Source organism: Aethalodelphis obliquidens, unplaced genomic scaffold (genome assembly GCF_003676395.1).
Source record: "Aethalodelphis obliquidens isolate GAN/ISIS:26980383/991018 unplaced genomic scaffold, ASM367639v1 scaffold19, whole genome shotgun sequence".
Classification (NCBI taxonomy): Eukaryota; Metazoa; Chordata; class Mammalia; order Artiodactyla; family Delphinidae; genus Aethalodelphis; species Aethalodelphis obliquidens.
Window position 1 is genome coordinate 21454952 of NW_020837963.1, and position 21899 is coordinate 21476850.

Consider the following 21899-nt stretch of genomic DNA (forward strand, 5'->3'; position numbering starts at 1 on the left):
CCGTTGCAAAGCACAGGCTCCGGACGCGCGGGCTCAGCGGCCATGGCTCACGGGCCCAGCCGCTCCGTGGCATGTGGGATCCTCCCGGACCGGGGCACAAACCCGTGTCCCCTGCATCGGCAGGCGGACTCTCAACCACTGCACCACCAGGGAAGCCCTGTCTGCTTTTTTAAAGAGTATATAGGGTAGAGACTGCTCCAGTTCTTCAGACTTTGCAATGGCCCTCTCGCATAAGCTCCCCAGTTAGAAATTGTGAAACTCCCCTAGTTTCATCTCCTGTTTTCATGTTGACCTGACACACTTCCCAGGTATTGTATATTGTCAGTTTGGGGTTCTCCTGTTCTCAGATCACGATGATTCCCTTTAGTTTTCTCAAGCAGCTGTTGATCTCCTGCAATTCTTGAAGCTGTGAGTGGATTGTCTTAACCCACTTGTATCTTGGGGTCCATAGGGACAACTTGTCACCTAATTTTGCTGTAGGTATCCATAGGTTTTTTAGTTTGTTGTTCTCATTGCTCTGTTTTCATGGAAAGATCTGAGGTCATTAAAATAATTACACCACCAGACCACTGCCTTCTTTTCACAGTTCCCCACGGGGATAGTAATTTGGTTTTCAACCCCAGATTTCCAACTTCCACATGGGGCCTTCAAAAATTGATCTGCCTAAGGAAGTACTTTGCAAGCGAGTTCTCTTAGCCCACATTACCCTCCACCCACTTCGCAAATGAAAGGCATATTTATCTTTCTGATCCCTTGATCCCCCGTATTATTTTAGAACATTTTGCCAGAATGAGAAAAACTAAAGAGTGCCAGACACAGAGACATTTTACAGTATTGGTATTAATAAGCCAACTAACGAATGAGCCACAAAACCTTTGGCATGTCAGGTGGTTCCTACTTTTCCTTTTCATAAAAATACTGGAATAGGACCTAATGGATTGGTCAGTTTATAGATAATAAAAAATAAATTTTGATATAAAATCAAAATGTAGCTTTGCCGTATATTTAGTAGGATATTAAAAAATAACACAAACAATGACTGGTATAACAAAATATCTTCCATTTCTGTCAACATGTGTTATCAACTTTCTCCGTGCTCCTATTTTGAAAAGAATAAATAAAACTGATGATAATTCTTATTTTATTCTATTAATAAGTAATTTCATCCATTGATTAACAAACTAATTGAAAAAATGTGTCTGTCTCATAAAGAGATACATTTCCAGTAAATGATTAGTTTATATTTAGTAATTATTTATCACAGTATGTGCTATCCCATCTTATTTTTAAGCCACCATGTACCTGTAATAATCGTTAAGGTAATTCAATCCAAAAGAAACTTTTTAACCTTTGGAACCTTACAGTTGTAATATATATAATACACACATATTTTATATACATAATTTTATTGCATGTTGTAGAGTAAAAACATTTTCAAGTGTAAACATATGTTACAGTAAGATGATGTGGAGGAGGTGGACTAGAAATAAAAATTTAAGAAATAAAATTAACAATATAATTTTTTTTGAACAGATGACAGTGAATATCACATTTCTATGGATTTTAGCTATTGCATGAAGTGTGATGCAACCATTTTATTTAAAGTGTCAATATTTAAAATTCACCAGAAATTTTACTTTTTGAATCTAAATAAATATAATATTTTAAGACAAACTTTAAAAAGGTAGAGGATACATTAGCATGAGAGAAAAAGAGTTTAAAGACCACTAAAATCAGTTATTTAGTGTTTTTATTTTGACTTGAAGGATACAATAAAATTTGCATTAATCATACTTAAACATTCCTTAGTGTCTTTACTACCATTCTTTAAGGTTGAGGGAGGGATTTAGGTAAAGTTTACTTAAAAGAATTTTTGGCTAAGTTTTGGAGCTATGATATAAGTGATGACATTTTGGAGGCTTCTCTGTACACTTACAGTTGATTCAAGTTACTTGAATGAACTGAACCTCGTTGTTAGCTGTCCCTAGGTCCACTGCATTTTGGGTAGCCTTCTATTGGGGCACATTTCCTTCTTACATTCCTCACCTTTCATAAGAATATGGTATCCTGCCTAACTGTTAAACATTTGGTCTTATATTCTGAACTAGTTGATAGTCAATACTTATCCCAAAAGCCAAATTATAAATGTATGTATCAACATGAAGGCAATGGGAAGAGCTGTTAAAGTGTGTTGACCAGGGTCAATCTGATTACAATAAAACAAATAACTCAAAATTCAGTGTGAAGAAGAGATTTGGGGGCATGGGTGATGATGAAACTGTTGTGAGTCTAACATGGTAATCCGGAAAGAAATAATCAGATGCCCTAAACTTGGTGGGGGATGTGGAGAGATGTGGAGAGTTGAGAAATATACAATTGAAAGAAATCATGATGCTTGGTGATTAATTGAATGTTGAATGCATTTTCCTTCTCCTATATTATATGATTAAATAAGAAAATATTTTTATTTATATTACACAATATTTTTATTTTCTAGACATTGTCTCCTGAAAGATTTTTCCACTCTATGCTAAATCTAAATGTATTAGAGTAAATATTTATGCATAATGTTGCTAATTTTCCAGAAGCAAATTATGGCAGATATTTCTGAAGTCAGAGATATGATAAGTTGCCTTTCACAAATACTGCAGTATGAAAAGAGGAATTTTAATGAGGAATTTTGGAATTATACTATAATGCAATTTCAAAAAATAAAAAAACTATTGCAAGAGACTATACTTAACTGAATTTTAAATAAAGGGACATAAACTTGGAAAATGCTTTCTAATTCTGACTCATTCACTTCATCAGATACCTTCTATTTCTGTCATTTTCAATTTAACTAATGTAATATATCATTTGTGGATGACATTCATAATTCTGCTAAATTAATAATCCTTACCATCTCCCCATCCGTGGCTTTCAATTTTTCATTTGCTAAATAGATTTTTAGTTACAACTCCATTAATCTAAACCTAAAGTTGAAGAGGCAAGTGGCAAAATTAAGATGATTTTGAGTTCAGAAAATAATTTTTAAATGATCAAAATAACTCAGATTTTTAATAGGAGGGAGTATAGTTGTTTCATTAATTTGTTAATCAACTTTTTTCTGTTATATTGTTTTAATTGCTTTGGCCGTTCAATATTTCATTTACTGTTTTTATTTTCTTTTTTGCTCTTGCCTGTCTGGAGTGTATAGGAACTGTGAGGTTAGAGGGGCTGGCTTAGAATAAGGGATAAGAATAGGAGATCAGGACTGAGGGTTATAGGACCAAGCAGCTGGTAAGGACTTTGACTTATACTCTGAATGGATTGGGAAGCCTCTGGAAAGATCTGAGCAGTGGAGTTACATGATTTGATTTACTTTTTAAAAAGCTTTTTTTAAAATTTTATAAATTTATTTATTTATATTTGGCTGCTTTGGGTCTTCGTTGCTGCACACGGGCTTTCTCTAGTTGCAGCGAGCAGGGGTTACTCTTTGTTGAGGTGCACGGGCTTCTCATTGCGGTGGCTTCTATTATTGTGGAACACGGGCTCTAGGCACGCGAGCTTTAGTAGTTGTGGCTCGCGGGCTCTAGAGCACAGGCTCAGTAGTTGTGGCGTGCAGGCTTAGTTGCTCCATGGCATGTGGGATCTTCCCGGACCAGGGCTTGAACCCATGTCCCTTGCATTGGCAGGTGGATGCTTAACCACTGTGCCACCAGGGAAGTCCCTAAAAAGCTTTTTTTGATGGCTGTTTTGAGGAAGGGAATATAGATCCATGAGGAGAAGCAGAGAGTGTGGCAGTTATTAAAATAACTGAGATTTTTGTGGTTGATCAAGGCAGTAGTGGTGAAGGTAGAAAGTGGATGGATTTATTAAATAATTGAAGGCTAAGTTCAATTGATTTGTTTTTAGTCTGAATGTGGCATATCAAAGAAAGAAAAAAGTTAACCATAAGTCCAATATTTTTGGCCTGATCAAAGGGGTGGATGGAGGTGATATTTGTTGAGATGGCAAAGACTAGCAGAGAAACATTTGAAGGAGAAGTACTTAGTCTTTTCAAAGTGTTAAGCTTTGGAAGCCTATAGAAGTGATAAGTAGCAAGTTGGGTGTGTGGGTGAGAAGTAGAGGGGAGACCTTCAGGATGGAATGAGACATTTGAAGGTTGTCAGCATTTTGACTGGTATGCAGTGCCATGGGTGCTCATGAGCTGTCCAAAGGAGCGAATGCGTCAAGAGAACGGGTACATTCCAACATTCAACTCTGTCTTCTAACTTTTCTAGTAAATTTTTTCTGAAGGAAGGATGGCTAGACACATTTTAAAAATATCCTATTATTGTTCTTTAAATTTTTGAAATTGCTTTGTCCTTAATTTATGAATGCAATATATATTCATTTTTTTCCTGAAGATCGTGATTAGATTTTTTTAAAAAAATCATTCTCTTTTATATCTTAAATTGTACCATTTTTCTGTTTTCTTTATTTTCTATCAGACATTCTGTTTCTTAATCTTGGTCATATTTTTTCATAGCCTTGGGGTTCTTCCTATGTCCAGAGATCCTTGATTTTCTGCTCACAGTGATGAATGAAAATGGAATTATTTTAGGTAATTGTTGTGGATTCCCTCTACTGTTGCATATGAAAGTGTATTTTCCTGCTTCTTCTCTCCATTGAGTGGTTTATTGAAAGTTCTGTTGACAATGAGGGGGGGCGTTTATGATTGATCTAGTTCCCTGAGAAGTAATGACCAAGATTTCAGAAGTTAAGCTAGGGGCACTCAATTACCACAATGAGTTAATTTTTTTTTTTTTTTGGTGGACACAACCCAAAACCTGTGGCTTGCAATTTGTTATTCATTTTTTTAGCAAAGTGACTTTTCTTTTCTTTATACATTGGTTTAAGAACTCAGGTAATGAATTTGGTAAGAATGTTCTCAAATTTGCTTCCCCCAGTTATTAGCTTTGTGAATTTAGGAATGTTACTTAAGCCTAGTAAAAATATGTTTTATTTTTCTTTAAGGTAGGGGGTAATAATAATAATACCTAACACAGAGGATTACTGTTAGCATTAAGTAAGGAAATATATATCAAGTCCAGTTCCTAAGACTAGTACATGCTTAATATTACTATTAACAATAATAACATGAGTAAGATTATTTTAAAATTTTAAATAAGTGGTATAATGATAGCTTTTATATTCTAATTTATTGTCGGATTACATACAAATTATGTAATTTTAATTCTGGAAACCTACATAGTGTAGGAAAAACATGTTAATAAAACAAAATAGCCTATGTGTATATATCTACATATTATATATATATATCAAATTTCATGATTCTGCTGAAAACTTCTAATTATAAGGACAGCTATGGGGAAAAATCATTGTTTGCATTTCTAGGATTTTTCTCATTCCTATGTTTCTTTTTATAGACTTAGGTTTTAGGTTCACTGCAAAATTGAATGGAAGGTACCTAGATCTCCCATATACAGCCCCACCCCCCCACTCATAGGTAGCTTCCCCCATTACCAAGGTCCTTCACCACAGTGGTACATTTACTACAATTGATAAACCTACACGATACATTATAATCACCCAAAGTCCATAGTTTACCTAAGGTTCACTCTTGGTGTTGTACATTACTGGTTTAGACAAATGTATAAGGACATGCATCCATCATTAGAGTTTCATACAGAGTAATTTCACTGCCTTAAAAACCTCTGTGCTCCACCAAGTCACCCCTTCCTCCTCCAAGCCCTGGAAACCACTGATCTTTTTAGTGACGACATAGTTTTGCCTTTTCTAGAATGTCATATAGTTGGAATCACACAGTATGGAGCCTTTTCAGATTGGCTTCTTTCACTTAAAAATATGCCTTGATGTTTCCTCCATGTCTTTTCATGGTTTAATAGCACTTTTTTTTGTTTGTTTGTTTTTTTAGTGCTGAACCATGTTCCATTGTCTGGATGTGCCAGAGTTTATTTATACTGTTTTCCTGCTGTAGTTTTCTATAGAAATTTATTGGCATCTTTTATAGATGTTCTACATACATTTTACCAGCTTGAGCATTACACAGTTGTATTTTTTCCGTTGCCCAAATTTGTCTCTGTTACAATCTATACACTTTTTATACTTCATCGAAAATATACGTAAGTAGGATTACAAAGAGTACTATGGGACTAATATTCAAGACTGAAAGATCAGAATTAATTGGATTAGTTTAGAATCCAATTAGTCAATTATTAAGAATCTGTGGAGGTAACTAAGCTTTGTCCAATTTTCAACTTGTGAATTTAGATTCATGGAGACTTGCTGATTTGTTTTCCAACAACATAGGAGTTTTCAACTACAAGTGTAAAGAAATACATGGTTCAACTACAATATTTATAATAGCAACAACAAAACCTACCAGGTTATACATAGAAAAAAAAAAAACTGAAAGCAAAATGAAAGACTAATGTGAATTATCCTGGAACCAGCCTTTGTAATATCATGTGATTATGACTTTAACTTTCTTTTTTCAGTTTGACATTCTTCATGGTCAACATAAAAATAAAATGGAAGAAATATCAGGAGATATAAAGGAAGGATCGAAATCTAAAAATAGCAGTGACAGAGTGATCTATCAGTTAAGAGCAGAGGTAAGATACTGGGTAAAGAGTAATATACTAAAACATATCTGAAGGTTATTAAATGATATAATGTCCTAAGAAGTATAACTGAGGAGTCTTTGGTTATTTTATGAAAAAGAATGCTGCTGAACATCAAAAATAAAGTATCAGCGTACATGTGATCTAAAATACTGTGAAATGATATTGGCCCAACACTATATCTGAATTGTCTGAATGTTATAAAGACAAATTGACTAAAAACCACCTGGACACACCCCTACCCTCACCCCATATAAGGAACAAGTTCGCCCCCTACTCAGGAAGCGAGCAAGAAAGAGAACCTTTTTGTTCTTGTTCTCCCCTGCTGCAGCAGGGGCCCCAATAAAGCCTTGCCTGAAAAAAAAACAAAAAACCTACCTTATAGCTGATACATCTTACTGTAAATAAATACTTATTAAAAGTTTGATCAGCTGCTGGATCTCATGTGTTAAGATAATATCAGGAACAATGACATTCAAAATTTGTTACATGTAGTTCCTGGTTGAATTCACATGGCTGTTGGCAATTAGCAGTAGGTAGAATTACCTCACTTTGGTTATAGTTAATTCATTTCTTAGGTGTGCCGAGTCAAATGGTGGAAACAGCTAGTTTCCGCTCCCACCACCACCAACAACGACAAATTAATTTTCACAGATTGTACATTCTGTTTTCTTTGTCTTGTTGGTAAAGGAGGAATTATCATCCTTAGAGATAGGAGGGGAGATTGAATTATTTGTACTTTATAGAACATTGTGTTAGTGCATTAAAAGTGGGAAATCATAAATTATGTATTATGTAACAGGTAATTCTGGAAGATGTCTTAGATATAAATGTGTAAGAACAATTCAGGAAATGGAATTAAGTTAGTGAAAAATATAGGTTGGGAGGAAAGTAATTTGTACTAGAAGGTTTCTTCCTTATAAAATTCTGTAAAGGCTGAATTCACACCTCAGTATGTTTTATATCAGATGAACATAGTGCAATGGAAAATGCATAGATTTCAGAACAAAAGCGGCTCCATCACTTACCGATTACTTTATTCTGGTCAACTCCTTAAGCCTCTCTAAATCTCAGTTTACAAATTGTCATAAGGGAAGTAAGAGTAATACTAGTTATCACACAGGATTTTTGAAAAGATTATGTATTGCAGGGGAAAAATTGTCAGAGGCAGAGTGCTTTACTGTTGGGAATTAGCTAAGATATTCAGGAGAATTTGCCCTTCCTGAGATTAGCTCTTCCCTTGTCACCTCTTCTATAAGTCATGTAAGGGATGTTGGGGTGAGGGAGGATATATAGAGACATCTGTGATGAGAAAGACTGAACTGTTGAAAACATCACTTCCTAACAGTGAAGTCAAAGGGGAAAAAATGATGGCCTTTTGTTTTCTAAGAGGAACCAAACCAGCAGGATACGTACCAGTTTTCCTTGGCCCTGAGATCTGAGAGGTATCTTTGATTAAGGATCGCACACTATGTCATGTACAAGCTTATTTAGGTGTTAGAGACAAATGCAGAGGAAGGCACATATGGTTGTTAATACTTTCCTCAAAAGTTGATGGCATTGTCTTAGATCATCATTTTCAGGATACATTGGGAGCCATAGCAATATAGGATCTCTGATATACAACTGTTTTAGTTTGGTGTAATAGAAAGTTCTGAGACTCATTTAAGTAAGCTATTTCACATCTATAGAGCTCAATTATGTATCTTAAATTAGGATACAAACATTTTGCCCACCTAAAGGCACTTTTCCATAAGATATTCAAGCACTATGATATATAATTTTTGCTATTTTGAAATTCTTAATGAAGCACTTAATGCTGAAAGCAAATGTAGACATGAATTGCCTATGTCTTTTACTCTGTGCACTTGAATGTTATATTCGAATGAATTAAATTTCAGAAAGAAGGCTTTGTTCAAAAGAAAACAAATATTGGGACAAATTCTTATAGAAACAGTGAGCTTGTGTGTGTGTGTTGTATATATGAGTCTATGTGTTCATTTAAACTTTAAATTAGGATAGAAGCTACCTCCTTTCTTTGGAAAAGAAGATATAATCACTCTGTTGTCATTGTTTTGTTTTTTATACTCATTATGTTTAGGTCTTAAAATCTTTTTATGTTTGCATAAAAGTCATTGGGTGATTATACCATAATTTAATTAAAATATAATCTATTTTTAAAAATCTGTTTAGTTTTAGTGTTACATATATAATCAATATTGCAGTAAACATGCATGTCCACGTGCATCTTTAAACATTAAAAAATGGCTTAGGGTAAATTCCTAGAAATGGTATGGCTTTTTCAAGAGAATGTTTATTTTTTCAGTATTTTATACACACTGCCAGATTGTCCATTAGAAAAATTATATCAATTTACATTCTCACTCACCTGCAATGTATAAACATGCTCATTCTATAGCCAACAGTATATATTATTGTTTTTAAAATTTTCCTAGCTGATAGGCCAAAAAGATCATTTTAATTTGTATTTTATTGATCTAAACATACACTTCTGGTTGTTTGCTCATTTTTATTAGTATAAGGTTTATTATAATAGCTACCATTTACTGAGAACTTACTGTGTACATCACACATATATTGCTGAGCCATTGAAATATAAAATCTTATTTAATATTTTAATACTCTTATGATCTGTGTATTCTTAGCTACTTTTAATGGAAAGAATCTTAGAGGACTTACCTTGATCAAGGGTACAACAAACGTTGTGCTCAAGGGTACATCAAACGTTATATAGATAATCTTTTACCTATGTTCTTATTTAGTTCCAGTTTCTCAGAGGCACACACTCAGATCAGATTGTTCAGCAGGTTAGGATCTTACCAAAGGCCACCAGCCCATGAGTTAAATCCTGAAGCCACATGTTACCAGCAGTCGGTATCTGACATTGCTACCCCAGTCTGTCCTCATTCTGTGGGTTTACTGAAGCAACAACTCTGGAAATACAATAGATTTTAATTGTTGGAATTAAAAAATAGTATCTTCATATCAAACATCATGATTTTCTAACCATTGATGATCCCCATATGTCATGGGCACCTTTTAAAAACTGTTACTAGGGCTTCCCTGGTGACGCAGTGGTTTGAGAGTCTGCCTGCTGATGTAGGGGACACGGGTTCGTGCCCCGGTCCGGGAGGATCTTACATGCCGTGGAGCGGCTGGGCCTGTAAGCCATGGCCGCTGAGCCTGCACGTCTGGAGCCTGTGCTCCGCAACGGGAGAGGCTACAACAGTGAGAGGCCCGCGTACCGTAAAAAACAAAAACAAAACAAAACAAAACTGTTACTAACACCCACCAATTTGATAATAGTATTGTTTGCACTTGAGGAGTGTGTTTTACTTATCTCTTAATCTTTCCAGTCTCTTTCAGAAATAGTTTGATGATGATCTTCCCATTTTGGAAATCTGATTGGTCAAAGAAATTCAAAATGCAGTCTTGATAAAAAGGCCCCAGAGTATTTAAATAATTGACTCTTCTGGGCAATGTGTAATGAGGTGAATTCTCTGAGCAGGAAGTCACTTGGTAAATGAATATATCTTAACATATGCATATATGCATATGCATAATGGATGCATTTGATCTTTTCTCCACACTTAAGACCAAGACCCCTTGAACTAGAAATGAGAGTTTATTTAGAATGGAAATGAACTGGCATTCTGAGTGAAGAAATTGTTACCTTTTTCTACAACCTGGCTGCTTCTTGAAAGCAAACTCATAATCAGGAAACACTCACATTACATTTTTTAGGCCAAACTTTTTGGGATAAACATTTTCCAAGGGAAAATAATTAGTTTATCTTGTATTATTTCAAAAATATATCACTTACATTTCAGTTTCAAATTTTGGGGAATTTTGATTTCATATTTCTTTTCTGTGGTTTGTTCTTTTCTCACCTATTCACACATTTATATCCTATTCCTATTCCACTTTGGAAAGATTAAGTAGACATACTTTTCCCTACTTAATTCAATAAATCAAATAAAAACTCTGAACATTATATGTAAAGTAAACATAAAAGACTCAAAGTTGAAAAGAAAAGGCATTCAGCTAGGTATCTTGGGACCTAAGAGATTACATGGAGGAGTTTCCTGGGTTTTCTTTTCTCTGCATATATGCCAGAATTGGAGCTGAAGAAGCTAGCAGCCTGGAAATAACAGCAGGCACAGATAAAAACAAAACCAAAAACAAAATGCAACTGAAGTCTTCTTGCTCTAGTTAAAGGACTAGGGAATGGTCAGCTTAGCAAGACAGGAAACCAATAGATAATAATTGTTCTAATCCACCAAATATTACAGAAAACAGTGGTGCCCCACTCAGCTCCTGTTAGTAAATCTGAATGGGGAGCCTACATTTCCACCCTCACAAGACAGTAGAAAGTTGCCCAGTCCTTCCTTTTGGAGTGTTGGCATAGAAGGCTGAGCTGGAACCAGGGTTTCATCCCTGCTGAGACCCCCAGAGCTTGTGGTGTCAGTGAAAACCACGTAGGGGGCCTGTACTTTCACCTCCACACTCTCCCAGCTACAGAGGTCTAGTGGATAGCTGGAGCACCCATCCCCATCCAGCAGTATCTAGGAGCATCCCCAGTCGGGTACCAACGGAGGTTTGGTGGGGCCTGGACTTCTACCTTCACCTGGAAGTAATGAGTCCATGCTGCTGCTTTACCTTCCAGAATGGTACATCAGAGGAACCTGTCTAACACAGAATGTTTAGATGAGAACCAGAGTCTCATAAGATAATACCCAAAATGTCCAGGACACAGTTGAATATTACTCATCATATCAAGAACCAAAATATCTCAGAATGAATGAAAGAAGACAATCAACAAATGCCAACACTGCAAGGACAGAGATGTTTCCATTTCTTGGTGAGAATTTTAAAGCGGCCATCATAAAAATGCTTTAATCAGCAATCATGACCATGCTTGAAACAAATGAAAAAAATAGAAATCCTCAGTAAAGAAACAGAAAGTCTCAGCAGAGAAATAGAAAATACAAAGAAGAAACAAATGGAAAAGTTAGAAGGGAAAAACACAATAACCAAAATTTTTTTAAATTATGAATGGAAGGAACAGAAGAAAGAATCAGTGAACTTGAAGACAGAGCAATAGAAATTACCCAGTCCGAATGACAAAAAGAAAATAGTCTGAAAGAAAACAAAGGCTTTGCTAACAGGGATTGAGGTAGGGGCCTGTGGGTTGCTAACAAAGATCAAACACTTATGTCACTGGAGGCCAGTTTGAGAGGAGAAATTATGAGGGGCCGAATATTACTCAAAGAAATAGAGTGAAAGTTTTCCAAATTTAGGAAAAGAGTCAAATCTATAGTCAAGATGCTTAGTAAACCCCAATCAGCATAACCTGAAGTATATCCACATACAGATACTTAGTCAAACTTATGGAGAACTAAGAAATAATGATCTTGACAACACCAAGAAGGAAATTACACCTGACCTACAGGAAAAAATAATCCAAATGACAGTGAAAATTTCATCAGAAACCATGGAGGCCAGAAAGAAGTGGCACACTTTTCTCCAAGTTCTAAAAGAATTGTCAACTCAAAATGCTATATCCAGTGAAAATACCTTTTAGGACATTCTCAGACGAAAGGAAACCAAGATAATTTGTCTCCAGTAAATAAGCACATGAAAAGGTGTCAACACATTAGTCATCAAGGAAGTGCAAATTAAAACCACAGTGAGATAAAACTACACATTTATCAGAATGGCTAAAATAAAAATTAGTGACAACAGCAATGCTGGTGAGAATGCAGAGCTACTGGGCCACCCAACTCGCTACAGGAGATGTAAATGATAACAATCACATTGGGAAACAGTTTGGTGTGTTCCCAAATAACAACTATCATGTGACCAGGAAATTGTACTCCTGTGCATTTCTCTCAAAGAAATGAAAACTTATATCCACACAAAACTTATACATGAATCTTTAAAGTGATTTTGTTTATAAATGCCAAAACTTGGATACAACAATGATACCTTCAATGGGTAAATAATTAAAAGCCATTACAGCTATACCTTGGGATAAACTCCTCAGCAATAAAACGGAATGAATTCTTGATCTATGCAGCAATCTGGGTGCATCTGTGGAGAAGCATGTTGAATGAAAAATATCAATCTCAAAAGACAGTATAGCCCATGATTCCATTTATATTACAGTATTGAAATGACAAAACTTTAGAAATGGAGAGATTAGTGGTTGCTGGGGAAGAAGGCATGATGGGGGGGAGTGTGTGTGGCTATTAACTGGCAACATAATGCATCCTTGTGATGGAAATGGTCTGTATTTTGACTATGTTATTGTTGACATCTAGTTATTATACTGTACTATAGAGTTACAAGATGTTATCATTAGGGAAAACCAGATAAAGTACACATGGGATTTATTTTGATCATTTCTTAACAACTGCTTAAGAATGTACAATTATCTCAAAATACAAATTCAATTAAAAAATCCCAGTCTTCTCTCAATATGTATGACAAGTTCCACCCTTTCTACATACTCCTCTGAAAATATGTATCCCTCATTTTATTTCCATTTTTGGGTCTGTTTGATTATCTGCAAAATTGTATTTAAGTAACAACTCATCTAAAGGATTAATTCATCCATATATGTAAAGTACTAAAAATTGTACATTATGTGTATGTAGTAGGTATGCAAGAAATACATGTTTTCTCCCTTGTCATTCAAATTTCATTTAATACATCCTATATTGGAATGACAATCCAGATTTTTAGATATTAGTAACATTGTAGATAATTCTGTGATATCCCATAGAAAACTTCAGAATACTTCTATATGTGTGTGTTCTTCCTCTCCTCAACTTTTTGGTGTTTAAGGGTACTGCCTTACAGCAACGGCACTGAGCACAGTTTCTGGTGCCAAATAGGTTTCCAATAAATGTTTGACAGGGGGAAATGCATCTTTTAATGTGAATAATCTAGCTCCAAAATTAGTCTGTAAATCTTCCAAAGGAGTAGAATACATTTTCCCATTCCTGAATCACCAAGTGTCTTGCATATATCTCTTCACACATTGATAGTTAAGGCAAGTCTTTAATGATTATATGGACAAAGACCATGAAAGTCTTGAGCAGGAAAGAACCTAAAAGTTACAGTCTAGTCCTTCATTTCACAGATTCCCTTTCTCACGTTAGCGAATTACCCACAATGGGCTCTTCCGGCTCTAGATGTGTCCCCATCCCCATGCCGTTGACACACATTGTCTTTGATACTTCATTAGAATTAAAATCTTTCCACATAATATGAGAGAATGCTCTTTAAATGATTTCTTTTTCTTCCTAAACTGCAATATGATATAAGTTGAAGGAACAAAGTATATTCATTTTTTCTCTCTTTCAGAATGTCTCTATTTATTTACTTTTAAAATGTTGCTTCCCAATTAAGGAAAAAAAGACCCAGATGGATAACATGTTGAATTTAACTTGTGATTATATAAGTAGTCCTCTTTATTTTGCTTATGCAAGATAAAACATAAACATTTTGTAACAAAATTTTTTCACACCCAGAAATTGTATCATTGTTGAGGTTTAAGGGAACTTTCCTCCACATGTGTACCAACTGGATTCTCTCTGCATAGGCAAAATGATACTGAAGTGAAAAACAAAGCAAGGAAACAAAATAAGTAATTTGTATGCTCATTCATTCATTGCCAATCATTTAGTCAACAAACACTTATCAACCATCTACAGTGTCCTTGGTACTGGAATTAAGCACTGAGGAGTTGATGGAGTGATAGCCACAGTGGAAAACAAACAAAGAAACCCAGCAGTTAAACAGTGTGCTATGTACTTTGATGGGCAATGTATAGTGATCTATGTGAGTTCATAGAAAGGATGTCGAGGATGAGATGTGAATGATGAACAGCATCTGACCCACGTAAAGGGGAAAGGTAGAGGTAAGGACTGTAAATGATAAAGGGAGTAGCAGGTGAGAAAGCTAGAGACCACAGTATTGCCAGGAAATGAATGTAATAAAAAGAATGTTCTGACCTGTAAAAGATTTAGAGCATTTCTGTTGAGTAGGAGAATATATCGAGAAGTCTTTTTAAAATACTGGGATATTGACAGTAAAGCAAAAAATTCCTCCTTTCGCTCTTACGCAACTATAGAATTATGCTCATTTGGGGGGAATATTTTGATCACTAGAAGAGTAACACAGTCTAGTGGAGAGCAATTCATTACCAGGTTTTTTATTTTGGGTAAGGTGGGGGAAAATACAGAGGGCAGAAAAATGTTTTGTTCTCTGTTTTAAAAGAGAAAATATTTTCAACGTGTTTTCTTAAATTACAAATTTAATTTTTAGTCCTGCAAATATTTTATAGTACCTACTGTGCTAGGATCTAGTAATTCAGTGGTGTCCAAAGTAGAAATTCAGTGATGTCCAAAGGCCTGTCCTCAGAGAACTGCCGTCAATGAGAGACACAGGATTCATCAAAAATCGTAGTTAATTGCATGTTTTCAGCTCTACGGGAGCTACATAACAGATGTGCATGACGGTGGGGGAGCTGACCTAGTTAGGAACTTTAGATTTAAAATTTTAAATACCTGAGATTTATTTACTAACATAGTTAAATAGAATCTTCTTTATGAGAAGGCTGTTGTATAACTAGAAATCCGGTGCCATAATAATTTAATTTTCTGAGATTGCCACAATAGGTGTTGATTTGAATTGATTTAAATCTCTCGTATCTCATACCTCTTATTGACTTTACATGTTCCAGCAAAGAGAGTTAGGTTACTGATAATACTATGAATGTATCTGAAATGGTTATATAATTTTGAAAGAGGATATTGATGTTTGCAAGCAGGTTAATTTAGAAGTCTGTTAATGGTATGGATTTAAGCATTCTGGCACACTGTGAGTTCATATTGACGAAACTCAGGAAACAGAATCTATAAAAAGATATTTGATATGAGTAAACCATTAGAGAAAAATAATATTCTGGTAAAAGTGAAAATCAAACTGTTACACATGGATATGCATTCTGGTCATTTAGACAAATATAAGTCTAAATGGTCTAATTATCCAAGACGAAAACTGTCACTTGTCCTGGAGTTACAGAAAACTGATAAACACAAAATCAAATAATGGATGAAAGCTTGTGATCACTTTTCCAGGAAGTATTAAGTGCCTTGAGTCACAGGCTTTTATTTTTCCAAAAAGGGTTTTAAATTATGTGGAGTAGAATAAAGTATTTAAACATCTTTGCTCGGGTATCTCAACAGCAGTAGCTTTTCCCTGGTAACTAGGTCTTTGGAAAAGTTTTCTAGCTGAGTTAGATTGATGATTTAATTACAATCTGAGATTTCGTTTCTTTAACTGTACATTTCTTACTAACTTCTGTTGGATAGAAAACAGTCTACCAAAGATTGGAATGTGGGCGGTAATAGAAGAAACTGTGTTAATCAAAACTCTTAAATGTTGGTTTGTCTCAGAATCAGCCCATGTCTTCAGAAATCCCTGCATGTTTTGGTGCCAACCTAAAACTAACCAACCTCAAGGCACCTAGTGTTTCCTCAGTGTCCGCAGGTGACCTAAAGTCTCCACCGTGATGCCCTCTATGTCTCGTCTTCTTTGGGTCACACACATGCTTTTGGGACTTTTCCTGGTCCTTTGGCCCATAAGCTCTGAACAATTCTTTCAAGATCCTGTTTACTGCTTTCCATGGTGGCAACAAGTGAACTTAGCAAATTCATATTAATACGCTATTTACATTTTCATGGCATCACATCAATTATTCCTCTCAATGCTTCAAATTCAAAACTGCTTTGCTAAAAGTGTTACAGTATAGTTGCACTGAATCAGGATTCAAATCTCCAGTAAAGAGAAATATTGTTTTATGCTAGAGGCATTTGATTTAGAACTTTCCTATTGCCATCCTTAAAAATGCTTCCCTTAGAAAACATGTTTTCATATGAACAGAGACCTTCTGGGAACAGTCACACTCTCTTCTTCCACCAAAATCCCAGGTTAATATGAACATGGCATAAAAGGTGAAGCAGAGGCCTGTCAGTTTAGATGGTGGAGATCTTAACCTCCTCCTGCAGTAGGGTTTGGTTCATGGTAGTTGCCCTCAACATGGCTGTTGGTTGAATGGATGAGGAGAAGGTAAGGTACATATCAAAAAGATGAGAGCCTTCTGTTTCAACCGTCTGTGAGGTTGAAAGAAAAAACATCAAAATTGGAGGAAGGTATAACTGAGCATAACATACTCATTTGGAAAATGATTTGATGTGTTTTATATTTGACTACATTTGATGTGTTCAAAATACACTGGTTTCCTATGTGCCTATTAATACAGCTTGGTGGATATAACATTTGTTTTTAAGATTTAGTTATTATGTATTTATTTTTGGCTGTGTCCAGTCTCAGTTGCAGCACGCGGGATCTTTCATTGTGGCACTCGGGCTCTTCATTGTGGTGCATGGGCTTCTCTCTAGTTGTGGCGCATGGGCTTCTCTCTAGTTGTGACGTGTGGGTTTTCTCCTCTCTAGTTGTGGGGCGCAGGCTCCAGGGCATGTGGGCTCTGTAGTTTGTGGCACACAGGCTCTAGTTGTGGCACCTGGGCTTTAATTGCCCCGCAGCATGTGAGATCTTAGTTCCCTGATGAGGGATCAAACCTGCATCCTCTGCATTGCAAGGTGGATTCTTTACCAGTGGACCACCAGGGAAGTCCCGAGTAAAACGTTTTTAAGGGCCAAAAATATCCAGAAACTAGTGACTAGTTCTGTTCCTCCAGGTCTCAAATCTGTTGTTAATACTTCCCTTTGTAGGTTATGTGACTCCCCTTACAGGGAGTCCACCCTGATTGGTGATCTCTCTTCTGCACAATTCCCATCTGACTCCATGCCCACGTGGTCTCCGGAGAATGCTCTGCTGCTCTTGGATATTTATTAACCCTCTTGCATGTGAATCAAAGTTTCTATTACACTGTCTCAATTATATTTATGGAATAGATGATTTTACTTCTTTCCATTTTTGAGTTTTGGAGGCTGTGTTGAGAAAGAGAGATTTAGTCTGTGGTTGTGTTCTAAACTGTGATCCCCAAAGGATACTATTTTTTGACACAGGTGGGCATTTATTATAGCATTGATTACAGAAGATAACTTTAAGAAACTCATTTATTTGGATATTGGAAAACAGACATCTAAGTAATATAGGTTAAAGAAAGAAATTTAATGAAATTTCAGACTGAAGGACAAAAACGCTGAAATCTTGAGGGATGCTGTGAAACGCAGGGATACTTATAATGTCAATGACTATATTAGGAAACAGTTATGTCTGCCGTGGGATAATGCTTCTCAGATCTCAATTACAGGGAGTGTAATTAACCCAGAACCCCAGCTGCTGTACTCTGAAACCCAGGCAATGACACTGCACTTGCCATAGACTACTCCCAGCCAAAGACAGGCTTCCTTGTTTTGGGAGATGCAACCCTTCCAACCAGCGACTTTGGCTCAAAAGCTCCTCTGTGGTCTCACCTACCTTTCCCTGGAAGGCACTGATGTCTGAGATGATTGGACCCAACCTTCCTTCTTTCCCTGTCTCTCCGTTACTCAGGGTCAATCCTGACCACAATCTGACTGTTCTCTGCCTTTCCTGACTCCCCTGACCTGCATTATCTCTCATATGCATTCCCCGTAACAAATTCATTACATTTAAAATGCCAATTGTAAGAGTTGCTTCTTGAAGTACCCAGAATAACCCAATAACAAAGACAAAAAGTTAGCAAGCTAAATTCCAGCAGAAAAAAAAGAAACAATGGATGTAGAAAGAGGGAAAGTCAATATTAGGAGTTAATAATAAAATATATATATACATATATATATATATATATATATAAAATAGAGTTAGCAAAGATAGAAGTTGGTTCTTTGAAGAAAAAATGAAATTCAGGCAGAATTAATTAAGAGCTATAATTAGAAAGCACTAGTAATAAACAAGAGACACAGCTTTAGATAGAGCAAGGATGCTAATAAAAATAAAATCTTACATGAGATGAATTATTGGCCAGAAAATATAACTTACCCAGTATGACTCTTGTAAAAATAGAACATCTGAATTGATTTATAACATTAAATAAAGTAAATTTAAAATTAATGAGTTAAAACTCTTTTTGTAATAAAACTCCAGCATCAGAATGCTTTATGGTTAAGTTCTACCATTCAAAGTAGATAATTCCAGTTTTATAGAACATCTTCTAGAAAAGAGGAAAAACTTCCCAATTCTTCCCACTGTGTTAGTTTAATCCTTATACTGCATCTAGGCAAGGGTCATATAAGCAAGGAAAGTTATAATCAATTTCACACATAAGTATAATGGCAAAAATACAAACCAAATACGAGTAGTCTTAATCTTATGGTGAATAAAAATTTTGATTTGTCACAGGAATGCAAGGTATACTATAACATTAGATCACTTATTATATGAGTCAGCACATTAAACAGAGTACAAGAAAAAATCAATTATGTGGTTATCTACAAGTTCGCTTTCAGTTGCTACAACTCAATTCATGATTATAGGGAAAAACATTTTAGTGCACTAAGAATCAAAGTGAATTTTTAAACCTGATAGAGTAACAAAATTTTAGAGAACAATATTTTATTTAATGATGAACTATTAGAAGCATGGTATCGCTTTTTATTGAAATTCCATTTCAGATGCTAGGCAGTTCAACAAAAGAAGAAAAAGTTACAAGAATTGGAAAGATACAAAACTGTAATGATCACAGATGGTGCAATTACCTATTTAGAAAACACCAAATAATCTAAAAATTATAATTCATAAAAGTTTAGAGATACCACTGGATATAAGAGCAATTAATATGTATATACCAGCAAAAATTATATCTATAAATATATATGTATTATAAATAGAGTAGCATTTGTGTAATGATTGGTAAACCAAAGAAACAACAGAATAAGAGCCCAAACACAGAGCCACCCACATATGGACAGTTGATCTATCAACAGAGTTGTCTTTGGAAGCCAGTGGTAAATAGTGTAGCCAGTAAAAAGCATTGACTTTAGATTAAAGATGAATGGAAGGAATTAACTTGCATTATAATATTCATCTTTTTAATGAACAATCTCAGTTTAATGCTTTAAAAGACTGTGTGATTCTGGCTTAGTCAACAAGACAAACTAATTTTTTATTCTTCACTATGTTATTGAAAGAATTCATCAATATATCTCTTTTGTCAGATTTCCCCCCAAACATACTAAAAAAGCAACATTAAAACATAAAATTGTTACACTAAGGCATTTTTGATGTAAAGTGGTGACTTAGGGGGTTCTCATTAATACTTTTGGCACTATTTCATTTTTATCATCATCCTCTAGATTTAATTCACTCTACCATCTCCTTTTCTACTATTTCCCCCCTGTAAATCATGTACTGTGTACTTTTTTCTTCTTTACAGCTCAGTGTTAATAATGAAAGTTAACTTTCTATTGTATCTGAACCATCAGAGTACAATTAGTCAAAATAACTTCTAATTAAAATGGTTGTTAATCCTTTAGAAAAAATAAATACATGGATTAACATGAATCATAATCTCAGTCGAGTGGAAAACCTTGCTTTAGGCTGTGTCAGCAGTTTCATGTTATTTAGACACTGAGAGCTATCAGAATCTCTGAGAAGACCATCCCTGGGGCCAAGATAGTTTGTCTACTTTTTTTTTTTTTTCATACGCGGGCCTCTCACCGCTGCGACCCCTCCCACTGTGGAGCACAGGCTCCGGACGCGCAGGCCCAGCGGCCATGGCTCACGGGCCTAGCTGCTCCGCGGCACTTGGGGTCCTCCCGGACTGGGGCACGAACCCGCGTCCCCTGCACCGGCAGGCGGACTCCCAACCACTGCGCCACCAGGGAAGCGCCCAGTTTGTCTACTTTTAAAATTACTTTTAAGAGAGATTCTGGAAATAAAGAGGGTCTACCCTTTATGGTTTGCTTAATTTCCTGATGCAGATCTTATTAAGCATTTTACATTTACATAGTTTTTCCTAGTAGTAGAACACACTTGAGGTTGTAGTTAGTGAGTGGCAAACTTAATTCCTATTATATATATAATATATAAACCTCTGGTTCCTATTATCTCTGCAACAAGATCCACATTTTAAAACCTCTGTTGTGCTTCACTTCTAAAATTCTCTACGTACTGCTTTTGTAAAGGTTCACACCTTACTAAGTTTATAAGAAATCCACTGTAACATATAAAAGTTTGGCAGGAGAGTTGCAGGAAAGCATATTTCACTGTTCTCGTTTTATGTTAAAGCTTTTCTCTGACTGTTTTGGACACACTCATAAAACAGTTAAAATCATTTGGGATAATAACAATGTGTTCATTCATATTTTTTATCTTAATAGTTACTAGCCTATATATAGATGATTATTAACTTCTACATGAAATGAGGAAAATATTTGCTTATGAAACTTTGTAACACCACTAAGAATTTTTGAGACTGCCTGGCTGTTGCAAAATCAGGGGTCCAAAATAACCATTTAGAGGTTTACTTGTGAAATTTGTAAGTGTTCTCTACCAGGGCATCAGTAAAGCCTTTATGAATACATTTCTCTTGTCATTCTCTTGCTATAACATATACTGACTCATTTAGACATAGATGCATTGTCCTTTTTAAATTCGCATTGCTTTTGATTCATGTTCAATCTGAGATACAAGTTTTGGCCTCCTTTTTTATTAAAAAAAGTTAATTTGGACTTTATTAAAATTTACAACTTTTACTATGTGAAATATACTGCTAAGATAACTAAAACATAAGCCAAAAACTAGGAGGAAGTATTTGCAAAACATATATCTGAGAAAAGATGAGTATCCAAAATATAAATAGTTTATCTTTAAATTTTTTTAAATAAATTTATTTATTTTATTCTATTTTTGGCAGCACTGGGTCTTCGTTGCTGTGTGCGGGCTTTCTCTAGTTGTGGCGAGCAGGGGCTCTTCTTTGTTGCGGTGTGCGGGCTTCTCATTGCAGTGGCTTCTCTTGTTGCGGAGCACAGGCTCTAGGAGCATGGGCTTCAGTAGCTGTGGCACACAGGCTTAGCAGTTGTGGCTCATAGGCTCTAGAGCTCAGGCTCAGCAGTTGTGGCCCATGAGCTTAGTTGCTCCGTGGTATGTGGGATCTTCCCAGACCAGGGTTCAAACCTGTGTCCCCTGCATTGGCAAGCGGATTCTTAACCACTGCACCACCAGGGA

General features: G+C 35.7%; 1 protein-coding gene across 1 annotated transcript in view; it reads left to right on the top strand.

Moving 5' to 3' along the window:
* Positions 1 to 21899, top strand: part of CCDC102B (coiled-coil domain containing 102B) — a 165921-nt gene that overhangs the window by 28451 nt on the left and 115571 nt on the right. The window contains exon 4 of the mRNA XM_027118730.1: positions 6507 to 6623. Coding sequence (XP_026974531.1) covers positions 6507 to 6623 — 117 coding nt within the window. The remainder of the gene's footprint in view (positions 1 to 6506; positions 6624 to 21899) is intronic.